Source organism: Syngnathus acus, chromosome 16, assembly GCF_901709675.1.
Source record: "Syngnathus acus chromosome 16, fSynAcu1.2, whole genome shotgun sequence".
Lineage (NCBI taxonomy): Eukaryota > Metazoa > Chordata > Actinopteri > Syngnathiformes > Syngnathidae > Syngnathus > Syngnathus acus.
This window is the reverse complement of record NC_051101.1, coordinates 10,425,846-10,442,148: the sequence shown is the minus strand read 5'-3', so window position 1 is coordinate 10,442,148 and position 16,303 is coordinate 10,425,846. Positions and strand designations below refer to the sequence as shown.

Below are 16,303 nucleotides of genomic sequence, written 5' to 3'. Positions count from 1 at the left end.
TTGAGAATGGAAAATATCATATTGTCCATGCTATTTTAATCCAAATATATTCTAATCTAATTTTAATTATAATAGCATGAACCGGAAGTGTGTGTCCCAAGCAGCGGAACTAAGTTGTGTTTAGTGAAACAGTGGGAGTTTGTTGCTTTGGGGTAAAATGGTGTAAGGCTGTGATTTATGACGTGTTTTTTACGTCGACATTTCTCGACAGTGGAATTTTTGAAAGAGGGAGACCAGCGATCTTGCATACGCAGTCGTAAGTTGTCATCAAACGATTGCAAATATCAGCGTTACTTGCCACTGACGTATTGTTTAGCTAACAGCTAACGGAATACGCTAAGGCAATTTGTGAAACGACACTCACCTTCAAAACCCGGTGGCTGCTAAAATGGTCTCATATTACGCAAGACGAACAGATTCTCAATGTTTAGAATTGTTCTGTTAATATGCGGAATGGATTTTAGGATTAGCAGAGAGCTGCGTTAGCTTGACACTGTTGACAGCTAACGCTATCGGGCAAACAAACTCGTCTTGTTGACGGAAGCAAGTTCGACGTTGTTTACCGCTACTCCTTAAAGCAAAGTGTCTGTTTATGTATAAACAACGATGTATGTTTACATCTCCCCTGTCTTTGCAGTAAACATTCAAGATCCATAGACCACCTGTCATCTGGGTGAGACCTGGATCCTGCCCAACTTCAAATATTTCTGTTGAAGTCATGAATAACGTCAACATCACCCGAGATATCTTGCATAGGCAGATCCAGGTGAGTACTCAAGCAATGACTTATTCAGAGAACTACGGTAATATTTTAATGGTTTTTTTTTGTGGATGATGTGAATGCAGGAAAAGAGAACATCAGAGTTCCAAAGGTCCTTCCATGTGACCGACCCCTTCATCAAGAGACTTGGCCTGGAGGCCGAGCTTCAGGTTAGTGTCAGCAGATGCATGAACATGCATCAGAATATGGGTGTCTGTCAAACATTACGTGGCATCTTGTACTAGTTGTAAGGTTCATTTTTAACCACATAAATACCTTAGGGTTGTAACTGTTTATTTTTCTACTGTTCTGTGTGGTTGTGCAGGGCCACACGGGCTGTGTGAACTGTTTGGAATGGAATGAAAATGGAGAGTAAGCGAGAACTTATATGGGACCATACCAAAAAAAAATGTAAAAGTTGAGTTTTCTAAAGCAATTGTTGTTTTCCCTTTGTCAGTCTGCTGGCTTCGGGCTCGGATGACCAACATGCTATTATCTGGGATCCCTTCAAACTCAAGAAGCTTACAACTATGCACACAGGCCATTCGGCAAATATATTCTCTGTTAAGGTAAGAGCGGTGTGATACTGTTTACTTCCTTCAATTGTCCGCTTGTACAAAAGGTGGCGCTGTTGGCCATTTCTTAAGTGGAAGATCATCGCCAGCAAACATTTGCTCATTCAAGTTTTAGTGGGTCATGTTTTGCTTGCTCTGAGTAAGACCTGCGTTAATCACTGCACATAATGAAAATCACACCAAATAAATTGTTTTTGTAATCACTTCATCACATATTTTAGTTATGTTTGAGTGCTTAAGACGAAAATCCTCCTGATTGGAGAATGTGAGACACAAAAAGGACACACTACTTTTTTTTTTTTTTAATCACTCATAATGTTGGTTAATAGAATGTTTTTATAGATCACAGTTAAGAATATGAAGACAATATTTAAACACACTTGTGTTGTCTATTTCTTGACACAGTTCCTCCCTCACTCCGGAGACAGAATTTTGCTCACTGGTGCTGCGGACTCGAAGGTCCACGTGCATGACCTGACGGTGAAGGAAACCATCCATATGTTTTCGGATCACACCAACAGGGTCAAACGCATCGCCACAGCGCCCATGTGGCCCAACACCTTCTGGAGCGCTGCAGAAGATGGCATCATCAGGTAAGAATGCTTTAGTGATTCTATGTCCCAGCCCATGATGCTCATTTCTGCCTTTCAGACAATACGACTTACGGGAGAGCGGAAAACACTCCCAGGTGCTGATCGACCTAACAAAGTTGTGTAGTCAGCTGGTGGAGGCCAAATGTTTGGCTATCAATCCACGCGACAACAATTACATGGCCGTAGGGGCCAACGGTCCCTACGTACGTCTCTATGACATTCGGATGATTCACAACAGTAGGTGGGTTGGCGCGCATCCACTGTGTGTGTTTACAATTTGGGTGTGAAACATTTTCATCCTCACCCTCAGCAGAAAATCTGTCAATCAATGGAAGTCATCTGCTGTGCGCACGTTCCTCGAAAGTCATATGCCCGTCCCGGACACGGCTGTGCAGTATTACGTCGCAGGTACCGAAGCCTCATTGATGCATCATATGTAGAGTTGAATACAACTCGACTGACATAGTGGCGTAAAATTCTTTCTCTCCCGCGCCCCTCTTCAGGTCACCTGCCAGTGAAATTAATGGACTATTTTAACCGCTTGAGGGTCTTTGTGGTCACTTATGTCACTTTCAGTCCAGATGGAACTGAGTTACTTGTCAACATGGGCGGAGAACAGGTAGAGATGCTCTTATCCTGCACGTAGTCCGAAATCCATCCTGAAAATGTGACTATTATTTGTGTGTGTGTTTACTATTTTTAGGTGTATTTGTTTGACTTAACACACAAACAAAAGCCATACACATTGCTGCTTCCACAAAAGTGCCAGTCATCACCCGGTAGGTCTTTCTTATGTTATCTTAACACCAATATTTTAGGAATCTTTTGAAAACCTGCTAAAAATGAAATCTATTGTTTATGTCATTTTGGATTGTAGATGTGCAAATTGGAAAGACAACGAACGGCGTCTCCAATGGAATTCGTTTGCCTGCCATCCATATTCCATTCACCCAAAGCAAGATGCAACTTAGGTAAATGCTAAAGATGTCCATTGATTTTGACATTTTGTTTTTGGAGCAATGACTTTGTTTTTAACAGCAATAGCATTTCGAAATAAGCATTCTACTCGACTGCAAAGTCTTTTCTGCCTGTTGCAGCTCCTCTGATCTTCCTCCACATTTGGAAAAGATTAAGCAACAAGCAAATGATGCATTTGCACGGCAGCATTGGACGCAGGCCATCCAACTGTATAGTTTGGGAATTCATCATTCTGACTGCAACGCCGTGCTCTACGGAAACCGGGCCGCGGCTTACATGAAGCGGAAATGGTCGGCATCATTTTATCTTAAGAATTGTCAGAATCGTCTTTATTGGCCGAGCATGTTAAGAACACACAAGGGAAAAAAAAAAATTTCTCCTTTCTCTGTTTGTAAATGTTGAAGGGATGGAGACCACTATGACGCACTGAAGGACTGCCTGAAGGCACTGACTCTAAACCCGGAACATCTGAAGGCTCATTTCAGGCTCGCGCGTTGTCTCTTTGAGCTCAAGTATATGTCTGAAGCGCTGCAGTGCCTTGACGATTTCAAAGGGAAGTTTCCAGACCAAGCGCACAGCAGTGCTTGCGACGCACTGGATAAAGATATCAAGGCCTTCTTCACAGAGACGGAATCAGGTGGGCGTTGTTGCTGAAGCTCTTCAATGCTGTCTTCATTTATTATCCTTTGCTTAAATGTTGTCATCAAAATTTTTGCATCAGGCATGAAAAAAAAAGGATAAGAAATATACAAATTCCCAAATATTTTTCATTTCAAGTCATCTAAAAAAAATAAAAGAAGCATTCTTAGTTGGGGCAATAACAAGAAATTTCTGAAATTACAATTTTCAGGCATTTGAAAATTTGGTATAATTTTCTGACACAATGCAAAAGTCAGAATTGTGGGTTTTTTTTTGTTTTTTTTTATACTAATAAATGAAACGCTTCTTGCATTACCACAAGATAGATCATATTTACTCCCTCACCAGGCGGCGCGAGCTCTTTCCGATTGCAGTCTACGAATCAAATGGAGCCCATCACTATGGATGAGTTTGTTTTTCGAGAGCAGAGCTTGGACTACAAACACAGATATTGTGGTCACTGCAACACCACCACAGATATTAAAGAAGCCAACTTCTTCGGAAGGTCAGTGGTGAGAGCTCACTCCGGGGCCAGTCACTCTATTATGTAATTTCAAATTTATACGCTCGTTCTAACTCCAAATCTTTTTCTGTGCAGTAAAGGCCAGTACATTGTCAGCGGCTCAGACGACGGCTCGTTCTTTATCTGGGAAAAGGAGACGACAAACCTGGTGCGTATCATGCAAGGGGACGAGTCCATAGTCAACTGTTTGCAGCCTCACCCCAGCTACTGCTTCCTGGCCTCCAGCGGTATTGACCCCGTGGTCCGATTATGGAACCCCAGACCAGAGGTAAGCAACGTATATGAATGCACGGATGTTTGATTGGCGATTGAGCGGCCTTCATTCCTGCGTTTCCTCACAGACGGAGAGTGAAAATGGACGCGTGGTTGAAGACATGGAAGGCGCAGCTCAGGCCAACCAGCGGCGAATGAACGCCGATCCGCTGGAGGTTATGCTGCTCAATATGGGCTATCGCATCACAGGACTACGTGGCGTGGGCCCAGATGATTCTGACGACGAGAACAGCTCAGACGGACAAGCGCAATGTAGACCGAGCTAAAAGGAGCTGATGGCTCTTCTGTAGAACGGAAAGTAGTAAAGCAAAGCGCTGTGCCCGTTTCTGTTTGAGCCCTAATTTGCTGGAGTTTCACGTCACATCTCAACACTATGCATTGCCCTCATTCTGCGAGGAGGGCTGGTGGAGATCTCTGCAGGGGGTGCAAGTCATATACGCGTGGAGAGGCGCTTGATACTTTAGACACCTCGCTACATCACTTCCCCCGTTTTGTCACAAAGATGGACAAGTTCAGCACGTCTGGCCCAGATGTCAGCGAGGTGCCCTATGACCTTTTTTCGGGTCAGCGTGACCCTGCGAGTGGCAGTGACCCTCTTGGGGTTCATATCAAAGTGCTTTGCTGCATCTCTAGCAGTGTGCGCTCATCTCAGCCTGTTTGGAGTCCTGACTTTACAGTCGGGGTTCGTGAAGCTTGCAATTCAATGTCACACTTCATCTTATGAACGCTGCATGGTGCAAGGATATATGGATGAACTTTATTTAGTTTACAAGTCTGGGAGAATTTTTCCCTCTGCCAAAGTCCATCAGTCCAATGGCCAAGGATTTGTGCTTGTTTAATCCCGAAAGTGGGAGATTTTCATTCAACCAGAGACAGACTGGAAAATATCTGTTCATTTTTCGTTTTTATTCTTAATTTCAAATAGAACTTGGTGTGAAAATATTTTTTCTAAGTTATACACATACTAAATTTTAAAAGAAATATACACCAAGTATTCGATGCTGTGTGTCGCTAGCACTCATCCTTGGCTACTCGACACTTAGATGTCGTAAACTGAATATATGTTGAAGAATGCAAAAGGAGGCTTCCGTGTGTTTTATTTTGTTCACCGATTTCTGTTGTTTTTCTTTGACGAATCATAATGTTTGTTGAAAACTAAGAAACAAACTTTAAATAATAAAATACCACAACACCTGCTTGTGTCTTTTTGTCCTTCTGTGGGAACATGTCAATTTTATTTTGTGTGGAAGAGTCACACAACAGATGTGCAGTACTGCTGAAAATAAATTAGGTGAGCAGAGATGAATTGAAGCTATCAACCTTCAGGTATTCTGTTCATACATCAGTGCCATATTCACTATCTGCTTTTGCTGACTATGTTGCAATTTGTGTGCACAGTAAATCACCATTAGGGCAACCCACATGCCACATATTGTACGATAACGAGGTGACCCAGCTCTGGTCGCGTTACAGTGATAAAGCAGCTGACTTGGCAGTGTGAACGATGAACAGACCTAAAAAAAATAACAAAAGCCGGTTTCCATGATTCAGACATGTCTCTGGGTCTTTGGAAACTACAAAACCTGGCAAGTAAGCTATTTTTTTTCACCTGAATCAGAGAATGCAATTTCATATTTTATTTTTTAAACAGATTTAAATGTAGGTCACGTGCTTCTAATAGGTTTAAGCATTTGGATTCAGTATTAAATTTTAACACTCATTTTACCTCTGTCAAATTATAAATACCAGTTATAATACGACAATACTCATGTCATAATTATAAAAGGCGATTGGTGCTGCGTTCACGGACCGTTGATCCGTCCACGGTGAGGTGACAACACACTGCCCGGTGTTGCTTGCTGTACGTCACCGTCTTCGTCAACCTGTCAGAGGTGGAGCCGTGATATGGCGGATGCCGATAACATCAACATTATGAAGAACTATCACGGAGATTTGTTGGGAAATGACAAAAAGAACAGCCGCTACCCCTACTGCATTGTCTGGACCCCCATTCCTATTTTATCGTAAGAAGCTAACGCTCGAGCTAATGCTAGTTAGCAGCGTGAGCACAGATAGTTCGGCAACGTCAAATACTGACTGTTCACCTTAAGTATCTCGTAATCTCATTGTCTCTCATTTTTATTGCTTTATGAAAGGGATAAGGATTTTTTTTAATGGGTGTTGACGAGGTCTGTTTTCATGCTGCAGGTGGGTGCTGCCTTTCATTGGTCATATGGGAATTTGCACCTCTTCCGGAATCATCAGAGATTTTGCAGGATCTTACTTTGTCTCGGTTGGTACCACTGATTTATCCATGCCATAAGAAGTATAAATCATTTTTGGACATTAGTCATTTATTTTCAAATAATCTATATTTGTAGACTGATTGAATGTTTTCCATTTCCCAGGAGGACAATATGGGCTTCGGGAGACCAACAAAGTAATACAAGTAAAAGTAGTTAGTAATATTAATATTGACCATTAATAAATAAAATCTGTCCTTATGTAGGTATTGGAAACTTGATGTGAACAAAGTGCGTGGCAATGGTGCTGCAACTTGGGACCAAGCCGTTTATGATGCATCTGAGGAATACAAAGGCAGACAGGTAAGAAAAAACGGTCTGGACTTTTAAGAAAAAATTCTTGAGTTTAATGAATCATTTTATTTTTCTTAAAGCACAACCTGTGTTTTGATAACTGCCATTCCCACGTCGCCATGGCCCTCAACTTGATGCGCTATGACAACAGCTCCTCTTGGAACATGATCAAATTGTGCTTTGGCTCTCTTTTTCATGGCAAATATGTGAGGTAAGTACTCAAAACACTTAGATAATTCAACTGCACCACAAATTCCTAAAGGCAACCAACCACACAACCATATGGCTGAGAGTCACCCCCTCATTATTCTCCGTTGACCCACATAGAGGATGCTGGCGTCACAGTTTGTGCTGCCTTCGCACGTCCACTCCCACACCACAGGAGTCTGTTTAACATGTGGGGAGTCGTGCAATTCATCACTGACAGAAGTGCTCCCCTACGTGCCACCGCTGGAGGTCACCTCTCCGCTGGGGCTCCCTGCGATGGTTGGGGGTGGGGGGGGTTATGGGCAGTAGGACAATGAGCATGGGGGCTGTGGGAGAAAAGACACTGAGTCCTTGTCGCTCCACGATACAGGAGGGAAAGGGAGAGATTCGCATAACATTCAAGTTGTGGTTGACAAGGCCTCTAACGTTCCTCTTTGTACCCTTCAGCTGGTCCGCGTTCCTCAAGACCTGGCTGCCCTTCATCCTTCTCTGCGTCGTAATCAGCATGGTCATCCTCACGTTCAACCTGCAGTAATTAATACACGACACCGGGAGACTCATTTGTTTGCTACGTATTGTGTTTGAGACTTTGCCTATTTATGAAGCAAATTTTGCTTTCAGCTCAGGCTCTTGAACTACCTTGGAATGATACGCTGATGAGTTTCCCGACTGGCTAATATACATTTTGGTGATGGGAAATGGAAATGACAATGCGAATTACTGCACAAACCCATTGTTGAAATTATTCCTCAATTATTTAAGATTAAGTGTTCTGAAAGCATTACCGAATGACGAAGGGACCCGTTGGAGGAAAAATGACTCTGAGTAGATAAACGTGTTTATTGTATCCCCCCCATCCTCATTTTTTTTTTTTTTATGTTAGGATACTACATGTTTTTTATGGGTGCATTTCAATGCTTTAAAAATTGTACATCTTCATAAAGAATGTAATTTTAGCCTCATCATGTTGCCGTCAATATCACTATAAAGTCCCTTTGCTAATATCATAATCGTTATTATCAAGAAAATAAATCAGAATAATCAAAGTCTGAGATCTTATAAGTGGCCAAATATTGGTAACAATACGCCGCATATAAATCAATTTCACCATCCACGAGGTCTTTGATACTATGACTCATTCTGATCACGGGTGTTCTATTTTTATCATATTGAACATGTCCTAGATATTGCTGTGGACTTTAGCATAATAAAGTAACTGCCCCTTAATGTTTAATTAATAATAATAAAAAAAAGACACCTTGTAGTGATATTGACTCTATTGCAATATTTGTACAAAATATTTATTTTTATTATCAACAACGGTTTTCCTGCTTCATTGTATAGTGGAGGTCACAGTCTGCTTGTCCGCTGTAGCTTTAAGGGGGGTGAGGGGGACTCCACACTTTTTTCCATCCAGCAGATTCTGCGCTAAAAGAACTGCCATCAATTTACAACAGCCTTTATTCCCCGAGTACAGCAGATGAGGAGGGACTATTGCTGAGGTGCTTTTTGCATTACTTTGTGAAATCCACCACATTAAAATATAGACGTGTCATTTTTTCTGTTCTCTGTCTTTTTTGTGTCGTTTTTTAGCGATGTGTATTTCTGCAGTTTGTGTGTTTTTTGGATTACTTTTTTGCGTCCGATCTCTCTGCTTGGATTGTCCCGGTGGCTGTGAGTGCTTTGCTGTCACACATGCGGTGAAATGTATCTCTAAGGATCTTCTGACGGTACCACAAATGATTCCAGGATATGCAAAGACTGTCGTCATCACGGGGAATAATATTCACAAGATTGGACCTGATTCCTTTACGGAGCTGGAGAATATTTCCAAAGTCATTTTAAGCAATAATAGGTGAGAATTAATTTTATGTGTGCTATTAATAATTTTCAAATGCTTAACTGTGGAAGTTGTCCTCACAGGATGACAGAGATGGGATCGCACAGTTTCTCCACCCTGATCAATCTGCGCTTCCTGGACCTCAGTGACAACCAGCTGTCAATCATCCATCCAGAAGCTCTGAGCATCCCCGGAAGTCCTCTGCAGGAGCTCAACCTGAGCCGCGCTCTCTACAACTTCACCGCCCTGACTGACCTCACCACGGCTCTACGTTGGGGAGACCTCCGAGGGCTCCTCCGTCTTGACCTTTCGGGTAATCAACTCGCTCTTCTTCCCCTGGGGATGTTCTCCCACCTGCAAAGTCTACAGCAGCTCTTCTTAAGCAACAACTCACTGATGGCAGTTTACAGCGGAACCTTCTCCGGCGTGAACAACCTGGAGGTGCTTGATTTCACCCGCAACGCCTTCAGGACATTCGGGACTGATGATCTCAAAGAACTGGAGAAGCTCGGGAACATCCGCATCCTTCTGGGTAAAAATCCGTACTCCTGCTCTTGTGAGATCCAAAGTTTTGTGGCTTGGCTAAATGATTCACACGCTCGGGTAGATGCGGATTCTGTGAGGTGCGCCTCGCCAAAGGCGTTAGCCAACAGCCGACTCCGAGGGCTGGGGTCGAAGGTCATCGGATGCATTGTCCCGAACCAAACGGAGATGACTGACCTCAGCCTGCCGACGTCCTATGTCTTCCTCGGGCTCGTGCTCGGCTTTGTGGGCATGGTTTTTCTCTTTGTGCTCTACCTGAATCGCAAAGGCATGAAGAGGTGGATCGTGGAAATGAGAGATGCGTGTCATGACGTGATGGAGGGATATCACTACCGATACGAGATTGACTCAGACCCACGCTTGGGGCACATCTCGTCTCAAAACGGTGTCAGCAGGGCACGGCAGCATGTTGGAGTTTCTCTTTCACAACTGCCACCCAATGACACTTGTATTATTACTGAAGACGCACATGTCAAACCTTTAAAATCTCCTTCTGAAGCTAGAAACGTCTTGTAGATTTATTGCCAGTTGGTTTACAATATATTTGTTTGTCTCTGGGCTCCAGCATGTACTGCAGCTAATGGTAATAAACTTGAAAGTGCCTTCGTGCTACTGGATGGCACTGATTGGATTTTTTTTTTTTTAGATGCAGTAACCTGATATTTTGATAGGATAGCATAGGATTGTCAAACATGCAAAAGTTTGTTTACATGTGGTTTTTTTTTTGCTGTGTTTTTCTTCTTATTATCCAATAAAAATTAGGTGCACTTCCCAATCTAATAGGACCCAATACAGAAGCAATATTAACATTCTTGCCTTTACAAAAATATATCTTTGCATATCATAGTCCACTTTTTATTGACAGGCAAGCTATTAATTTGACAATACATTTACTATTGTGGCAGTATTTTGTGTTATGGCCCAGCAATAGCTAACCACTATTGTCATGAGTAACTAACTATATAATAATGATCTTTGTAAAGGCCCAATTTATGTATTTCTTGTATAGTAGAACATTATATCGTGCAGTGTCAGTGACTATATTTGTATACTGTCCAAAACTGAATGGAATTTGCTCAGTGGAATGAGAAGTACCTTATAGAATACTGTAGCTATTTATAGAACATTCTACCGTATTGTCATTGTACCTACAGCATACAAGTTTGAATGAATTTGTAATTAATATTACATGGCTGTTTCTGAGCTACTGGCATTAAATGTGAATTACACATGAAATGTTTGCTGTATTTTTTTACCCCCCTCATGCTATAATTGTTTTTATTCTGTGCAGATCGTGGCTCATCTATTGTTTTCCACTGGAAGCTCAGGGTGATTAAGTGCTTCCATAGTGGGGAAAATAGGGCAGAATGAAAGATTTTCTTTAGAAATAACTTGCTGGCTCGGCAGTGCGCCGCATTTAGGGGATGTGTGTGTATGTGTGTGTGTATTCTACACGGATGAAAGTCGCCCCCGTTTATTATAGTGATGAAACTTTTTGAAATGAGTTTCTTTTTCAACTTATTCTTTCGCGTCTCTAATGTTGATGTCGTCTTCCGCCCCTCTGCGCATTAATACCCGCCTCGCGTGACGTCACCATTTACCTGCGGTAACAACCAGGGATTAGCCGTAGCCGCCAGGTAGTAGCCAAACACTGGACGACAACAAGTTAACCCGAAAGGATAACGCGATAACGAGTCTACTTAGAATTTTCCCTTTTCCTGTTTTTTGCTCGAGTTTGTCTTTGTGTAAACGCAACCTGACTATTTTTTTTATGCGCTCCGTTGTTGGCCATTCTTTCATTTTGAGGCGCCAGTAGAGAAACTTTTTTTTCTGTGATTTCCGCCCTTGGATCCCCCACCATAAAAGTTAAAATCAACGGTTACTCTTATGCGGTAAGTAAACGTTTTGTTTGTTGGTATTTAAGACCGAGGCGGTTGGTTGCGTTTAGGGTGTGTAATTTTTCCCAATGACCAGACTTGGAAGGGCGGGGACGAAAACGAGGCAACATAATTACATTGTGTTGTAACATTCCCATGTTACCTTCCTGCAATTACGAGTGGTGCAATCGTGCATTTGTGACTTGGGCCTGCAGTAGGGATTTAATTCACATCCTAAAAACTTTCACATTTATATGGGAAGCCCATTCCACGAGTCGAAGTTTGCTGCAACAAGTTTTGCTCCACCAATCAGAAGACAAATAAATATGACGTCAGAAGTTAGTTGTTCATTGTGAGGACAAATTTGATTATTGTTCTTGACTAATTGAACAGAAATAATTTCTTAAATTGACAAACACTACTGATTCCAAAGTTTGATGTGGGCGCACATTGAGGCTGCAAAAAAAATTAAAGATACGCATTCGGGAGCCAGTGCCGAGAGAAAATATACAGAATGATTCGAATAAACAGTTTTGAATGTCCCACGTATTAAAATTGAGTTTGTAAACTTAGGTCATTGCCTCTGATAGCCCAGCAAGTTACATCTCTGGAATGAGTACTGGTTATGCAAATGGCTTTAACTGGTTGGAGAGCATTTCGAGGAGATGCTTATTCGTGTATTGTCCCCCCTCCCTCCCCCAAGCAGGTCAGGGGGGTTCTGAGCCATGCCTGGCCACAACACTGGGGCCCCACAGGCATCACGCCACCACAAACATCACAGCTCCAGAGCAGACAAGTACAGTCAGGCCCCGACAATATTCGGGCAGAGCTCAACCAAACCAGACTCCTACAAGGATCCCTACGGAGAGCATCGTCACAAGAACCACTCCCGCTACTCCGAGAGCAAACATGGTCGCAAAGCGCACAACGGCGCCGGGCAGGGCTCAGCGACGATTGGCTTCATTCCGGGCTCAGCAGACAACACGCCCACCAACAGACACGCTTGTGGATCTTGTGCCTCGATGGGCTGGAGCGGCTGTAAGGCCCTTATCTGCTGCGTATTAACTTGTGGATTTTACGGCAGCCGAGAGCCTTGCCTGCCAGTTAACGAGAGCTCCACAGACCATCCCCCTAAAGTGAGCAGTGAGTCCCACCCTCCAAATGGCATGGCTGGGAACACCAACTCCCCCGGGGGCGGCAAATCTTTTGAGCCCAACAAATCCACTAAATCCGTTCGATTGTTGCCCACAAGCGACAGCTTCCGCTACCAGGATGTACGCATCGCAGGTCAGTCAGTAAAGTATCCGGTCGTGCCCTCCAAGAGGACCCGAACCTCGGGCCGGTGGGAGAACCAGCGGCCGATCAGCAACACGAGTTTGTTGTCCCGCGATGACTACGACTTGGACGACCTGAGCGACACGGGCACGGATATCGACTCGCTCATCACCAAGAAGCTGCTGGAGCTTTACGCCTTGCATCAGATCGACCAGCTGGCCAAGTGCACCTCGGACTCGTCGTTCTCCCGTAAGACCAACGAGATCAGCGAGCTCATCTACAGCATCGCTCAGGATTACAACCTTGAGGAGCAGGAGGCCGAGTGCAAGCTGGTGCACGGCGTCATTCGCATCAGCACCCGCAAGGGCAAGAGAAACAAGAAGCAACATTCTACGGGACAACGTCCTAACGGGCGCAGCGACGGCACTTTGCCCGACAGCGGCAACGAGACCATGACCAACACCTTCATGAGCAGCGACTGTAAGAATCTCACATTTTCTTGCCATTTTATATTTTCACGTTGATGATGTCCAGCTAAATTCAGATTTGCTTGTATAGTATAGTAACACTGACGGGGAGGAATTGGAAATGTATTCATATCAGTAAAATTTGTACCTTTTAAAAAAAAATAATAATAATAATTCTTGGGGTTTTTTTCTTAGGGGGGTGAGAGTGACTGAATCGATCAATTATTAAGCCCCGCCCTAATTTCAACCACAGCTTGAACATTATTGTTTGTTTTTCCTAAGCCGCATTTGGTCTCTTCTTTGTCTCCATCAATAGTTCCAGAGGTCAAAGTGTCGGAGCAGACGCCATCAGATGAGCTGGCCAGGAAGATGAGACATTACAGCGGCAAAAGTGAGTTCCCCAAAGGTACATATTAACAAAAATAACTTTTAAAAACCGTGATATTATATACATTAATGCAGTCTCCACAGCCATTTTTTTTTTATTGTGTATTGAATTTTATTGAATGTAACCATTAGCGGTTAAAGGCACATCTCGATGTTAAGCTGCAGAACCGCCCCGCATTCCCGTCTTTTTTCTCTGCATTTTACAATCCCCTATTTTCTCGGTCACCCGCCGATCAAGCCGTGTCCACCCCTCCGGCCCAGCGGTCACATGACACCCCCCCAGTTGCAACCGGGAGTCTCGTAAAATATATGCCAGAGGATGTTATGTCACTTTAGAGGCCAACTGGGATTTCAGATAGATTATGGTGCAGCAGCCCTGTTTTCTTACTGTTCCATAAGGAGGCGGGTTAAAAGGATGCAAGTGTAGCGTTCCATATTTGTCTTGTAGTGTTATCAAATAAAAATTCCTTTTTAATTATTTTGGTGTAGGAGCAAAACATTTTTTTGCCTAGCTCCAACCCTCCCAAACGCCTGTTTGGAAAATTCTCTAAAATCATGTCAAACACGTCTCGTCTTGCCACTCTCGTTCACACATGCGGCATCAAAACAAATTATTTGTAGCTGGCATAGAAATCCCCACTCTTAATTTAAAGTTGTTTGTTGAACTAATGACTTTTGTTCCGTTGTTTTTCCCCCTGCCACATACTTTTCGGAAGAGGTGTGTCAATTTTCAATCGCAAGTGTTTGTGCGATGAGATAATAACTGCGTGTCTGCGTGTTTCAGCGTACACCTCCAGCAGCGCTATGGCCTATTCGCCGTACCTGCACGACACCGAGACGGACTCGTCGGGCGCGCCTCTCCTTGCCCTCTAGTGACTCGGCCAAACTCGCTTTTGTCCTACTGCTGTTACACGCTGGCTGTAAGTAAAGGGTCGCTTCGAATAAAATGGACATTTGAACAGAATATTTTGCCATGCCTCTTATACATATTTTTTTGTGGTAAGTCTTAATGGTTTTTTTTTTTTTTTTTTTTTACTTTAAAATGTTACATTAAATGTATGCGTGTATATATACAGTACCCAGTAGCCAATGCAACATTTCCAGTCTAGTAAAATTCCCATTTTTCCCTGAGAGGTCTGAAACTTTAAATCGACAGAATTCTAAGTTTTTCAGTCTCATTTGTTTAATGCTGCTAATGTTTGATGAATTTACCTCTTGTAGTCAACCGTTGTTTTCATGTACCAAATGAGAGGAATTTTTATTTTATTTTTTACTGTGTCAATTTACGCCGTCATGTTTGAAAAAGATGAATGTCTACACTCCGGGCAGGTTTGACAGTCTCAGCTGAGGAACGGTCGAAGAAAATGACCTGGAGGCTGATACATGTGATTATTTTGCTGACTCAGGCCTTCAAAAAAAAAAAAAAAGTCATCATGCTTTGACAAAATGTTACAGCCATATTTCCTCTTAATAAGTTACTTTTTTTTATTGTTAACCCCGCTTGTGGAATTTGAATGCATTCTTCGTTTTTATTGAATGGTCAGTGCTGTTTTGGACAAAGTAAAAAAATTCCATTCCTTTTATTGTATCATGTTCAATAAAGATGTATATTTGTATGTTGTTGTTGTTGTTATGGGAATTGTTGTACATTGTTTTCATTCATGAAAAAATTACATTCATTCTGGCATGTAGACCAACTACATACCTGAATTCTTTAATCTGACCCACTAAGCATTTACATTATCAAGAGTTCTTTAGTATTTCACTCTTTTTTTAATTTTTTTTATTTTTATAATTATTTAAAAGTACACATTAATTTATATTATTAAACAAAGTGCTTTATGTCCAGGTTTTTTTTTTTTTATTGATCCAAGGCCCATTTGTTTTAAATTACAATTACAAAATGTGTTCATAAAACATCGGTTTGGCTTCACATTGTTTTACTATACTATCTCTGAGTTGAGCGTGATGCGCAAGTTGGGGGTTTTCCGCTCCTGGCAAATGCAGAAACTTGTTTGGCTGGTTTAAAAAAAAAAAAAAAATGAAAGGAAATCAAATCCTGGGGGTTGATTTTTTTTTTTGCTGCTGCTTTTGTATTGCATTTTTTTTTAATATACAGTATGTATAGCTGTTGGGGATTGCAATGCTCTTTTATGCAGCCATTTTTATCATAAAATGTTAAAACTTCAATTTGGGAATAGGATTAGTCACTTCTGCATGCCTGAGTTAAAAGTGATAAAAAAAAAACATTATTCAGTTATTCAACAACCCCCTAAAACTGTGCATCCAAATACAGTTGTGTACTTTTTTCCTCTGCCAAATATTGTCATGACTTCCTTTTGTGTATCTGTTGCAGGCGCACTGTGTAACCCGTTTTTTTTTTTTTTTTTTTTCTCTGGCCCGACCAGCACATTCCTGTTTTACCTGTATGAGGTGTCTGGCAAGAAGGTCTGTCTCTCTTTCACAACAAACATGCCACAAGCTTGTTTCAACCCCAAATCCAGGCTCTGTAATGTGGAACGCATTTCAGTGCATGTCATTTGTATATTAACAAGAGTACAGTGCGTCCTTTTTTTTTAAGGCCTCAGTGTTTATCGTATTGACGCGTCATTTCCACTTGCATCCGCTAGAGGGAGACAAATACAGTAATCCTACATGACTCGCTATTAATGGAACAAGTGGGCTACGGTTTTGTAATTTCCAAATTGGAAATGGAAATATAGCTTATATACAGATATGTATCACGTGATTAGATTGAGTTGAACAGAA

The 16,303-nt window shown here is 42.2% G+C and overlaps 4 protein-coding genes across 9 annotated transcripts; all 4 read left to right on the top strand.

The window, feature by feature from the left end:
* The first annotated feature begins 98 nt into the window (after positions 1 to 98).
* wdtc1 (WD and tetratricopeptide repeats 1) lies at positions 99 to 5,543 on the top strand. 2 transcript variants are annotated; one of them, XM_037274336.1, is made up of 16 exons: positions 99 to 256; positions 638 to 766; positions 847 to 930; positions 1,086 to 1,132; positions 1,218 to 1,329; positions 1,741 to 1,928; positions 1,987 to 2,169; positions 2,242 to 2,336; positions 2,432 to 2,547; positions 2,632 to 2,707; positions 2,806 to 2,899; positions 3,026 to 3,196; positions 3,311 to 3,543; positions 3,894 to 4,050; positions 4,144 to 4,336; positions 4,410 to 5,543. In XM_037274336.1, exons 2-16 carry the CDS (start codon positions 719 to 721, stop codon positions 4,605 to 4,607), a joined length of 1,995 nt encoding a protein of 664 aa, XP_037130231.1. In that variant the 5' UTR covers positions 99 to 256; positions 638 to 718; the 3' UTR covers positions 4,608 to 5,543. The 2 variants fall into 2 exon arrangements, with proteins under 2 accessions (XP_037130231.1, XP_037130230.1); XM_037274335.1 differs by having other exon boundaries at positions 2,239 to 2,336.
* Positions 5,544 to 6,204: 661 nt separating this feature from the next.
* On the top strand, positions 6,205 to 8,610 carry LOC119136280 (transmembrane protein 222-like). The gene is made up of 6 exons (XM_037274639.1): positions 6,205 to 6,365; positions 6,550 to 6,634; positions 6,750 to 6,781; positions 6,851 to 6,947; positions 7,019 to 7,149; positions 7,593 to 8,610. Exons 1-6 carry the CDS (start codon positions 6,247 to 6,249, stop codon positions 7,678 to 7,680), a joined length of 552 nt encoding a protein of 183 aa, XP_037130534.1. The 5' UTR covers positions 6,205 to 6,246; the 3' UTR covers positions 7,681 to 8,610.
* A 108-nt stretch (positions 8,611 to 8,718) lies between these two features.
* Positions 8,719 to 10,764, top strand: LOC119136187 (trophoblast glycoprotein-like). Of its 3 annotated transcripts, none has more exons than XM_037274499.1 (3): positions 8,719 to 9,000; positions 9,069 to 9,298; positions 9,389 to 10,764. In XM_037274499.1, the coding sequence occupies exons 1-3, from the start codon at positions 8,741 to 8,743 to the stop codon at positions 10,042 to 10,044; spliced, it is 1,146 nt and encodes a 381-aa protein (XP_037130394.1). In that variant the 5' UTR covers positions 8,719 to 8,740; the 3' UTR covers positions 10,045 to 10,764. The 3 variants fall into 3 exon arrangements, with proteins under 3 accessions (XP_037130394.1, XP_037130393.1, XP_037130392.1); XM_037274498.1 differs by having other exon boundaries at positions 9,069 to 9,517; positions 9,593 to 10,764; XM_037274497.1 differs by having other exon boundaries at positions 9,069 to 10,764.
* Positions 10,765 to 11,124: 360 nt separating this feature from the next.
* kdf1a (keratinocyte differentiation factor 1a) lies at positions 11,125 to 15,150 on the top strand. Of its 3 annotated transcripts, none has more exons than XM_037274507.1 (4): positions 11,125 to 11,420; positions 12,112 to 13,160; positions 13,464 to 13,553; positions 14,319 to 15,150. In XM_037274507.1, the coding sequence occupies exons 2-4, from the start codon at positions 12,131 to 12,133 to the stop codon at positions 14,405 to 14,407; spliced, it is 1,209 nt and encodes a 402-aa protein (XP_037130402.1). In that variant the 5' UTR covers positions 11,125 to 11,420; positions 12,112 to 12,130; the 3' UTR covers positions 14,408 to 15,150. The 3 variants fall into 3 exon arrangements, with proteins under 3 accessions (XP_037130402.1, XP_037130403.1, XP_037130401.1); XM_037274508.1 differs by having other exon boundaries at positions 12,109 to 13,160; positions 13,464 to 13,538; XM_037274506.1 differs by having other exon boundaries at positions 12,109 to 13,160.
* Positions 15,151 to 16,303: the final 1,153 nt, after the last annotated feature.

Coding starts and splice junctions, on each gene's coding strand:
- wdtc1 (XM_037274335.1), top strand. CDS start 719: ATGAATAACGTCAACATCACCCGAGATATCTTGCATAGGCAGATCCAG. Junction 767..846: donor TCTTGCATAGGCAGATCCAG/GTGAGTACTCAA, acceptor ATGTGAATGCAG/GAAAAGAGAACATCAGAGTT. Junction 4,337..4,409: donor TATGGAACCCCAGACCAGAG/GTAAGCAACGTA, acceptor GTTTCCTCACAG/ACGGAGAGTGAAAATGGACG.
- LOC119136280 (XM_037274639.1), top strand. CDS start 6,247: ATGGCGGATGCCGATAACATCAACATTATGAAGAACTATCACGGAGAT. Junction 6,782..6,850: donor GGCTTCGGGAGACCAACAAA/GTAATACAAGTA, acceptor GTCCTTATGTAG/GTATTGGAAACTTGATGTGA. Junction 6,948..7,018: donor AGGAATACAAAGGCAGACAG/GTAAGAAAAAAC, acceptor TTTTTCTTAAAG/CACAACCTGTGTTTTGATAA.
- LOC119136187 (XM_037274497.1), top strand. CDS start 8,741: ATGTGTATTTCTGCAGTTTGTGTGTTTTTTGGATTACTTTTTTGCGTC. Junction 9,001..9,068: donor GTCATTTTAAGCAATAATAG/GTGAGAATTAAT, acceptor TTGTCCTCACAG/GATGACAGAGATGGGATCGC.
- kdf1a (XM_037274507.1), top strand. CDS start 12,131: ATGCCTGGCCACAACACTGGGGCCCCACAGGCATCACGCCACCACAAA. Junction 13,161..13,463: donor CACCTTCATGAGCAGCGACT/GTAAGAATCTCA, acceptor CTCCATCAATAG/TTCCAGAGGTCAAAGTGTCG. Junction 13,554..14,318: donor CAAAAGTGAGTTCCCCAAAG/GTACATATTAAC, acceptor TGCGTGTTTCAG/CGTACACCTCCAGCAGCGCT.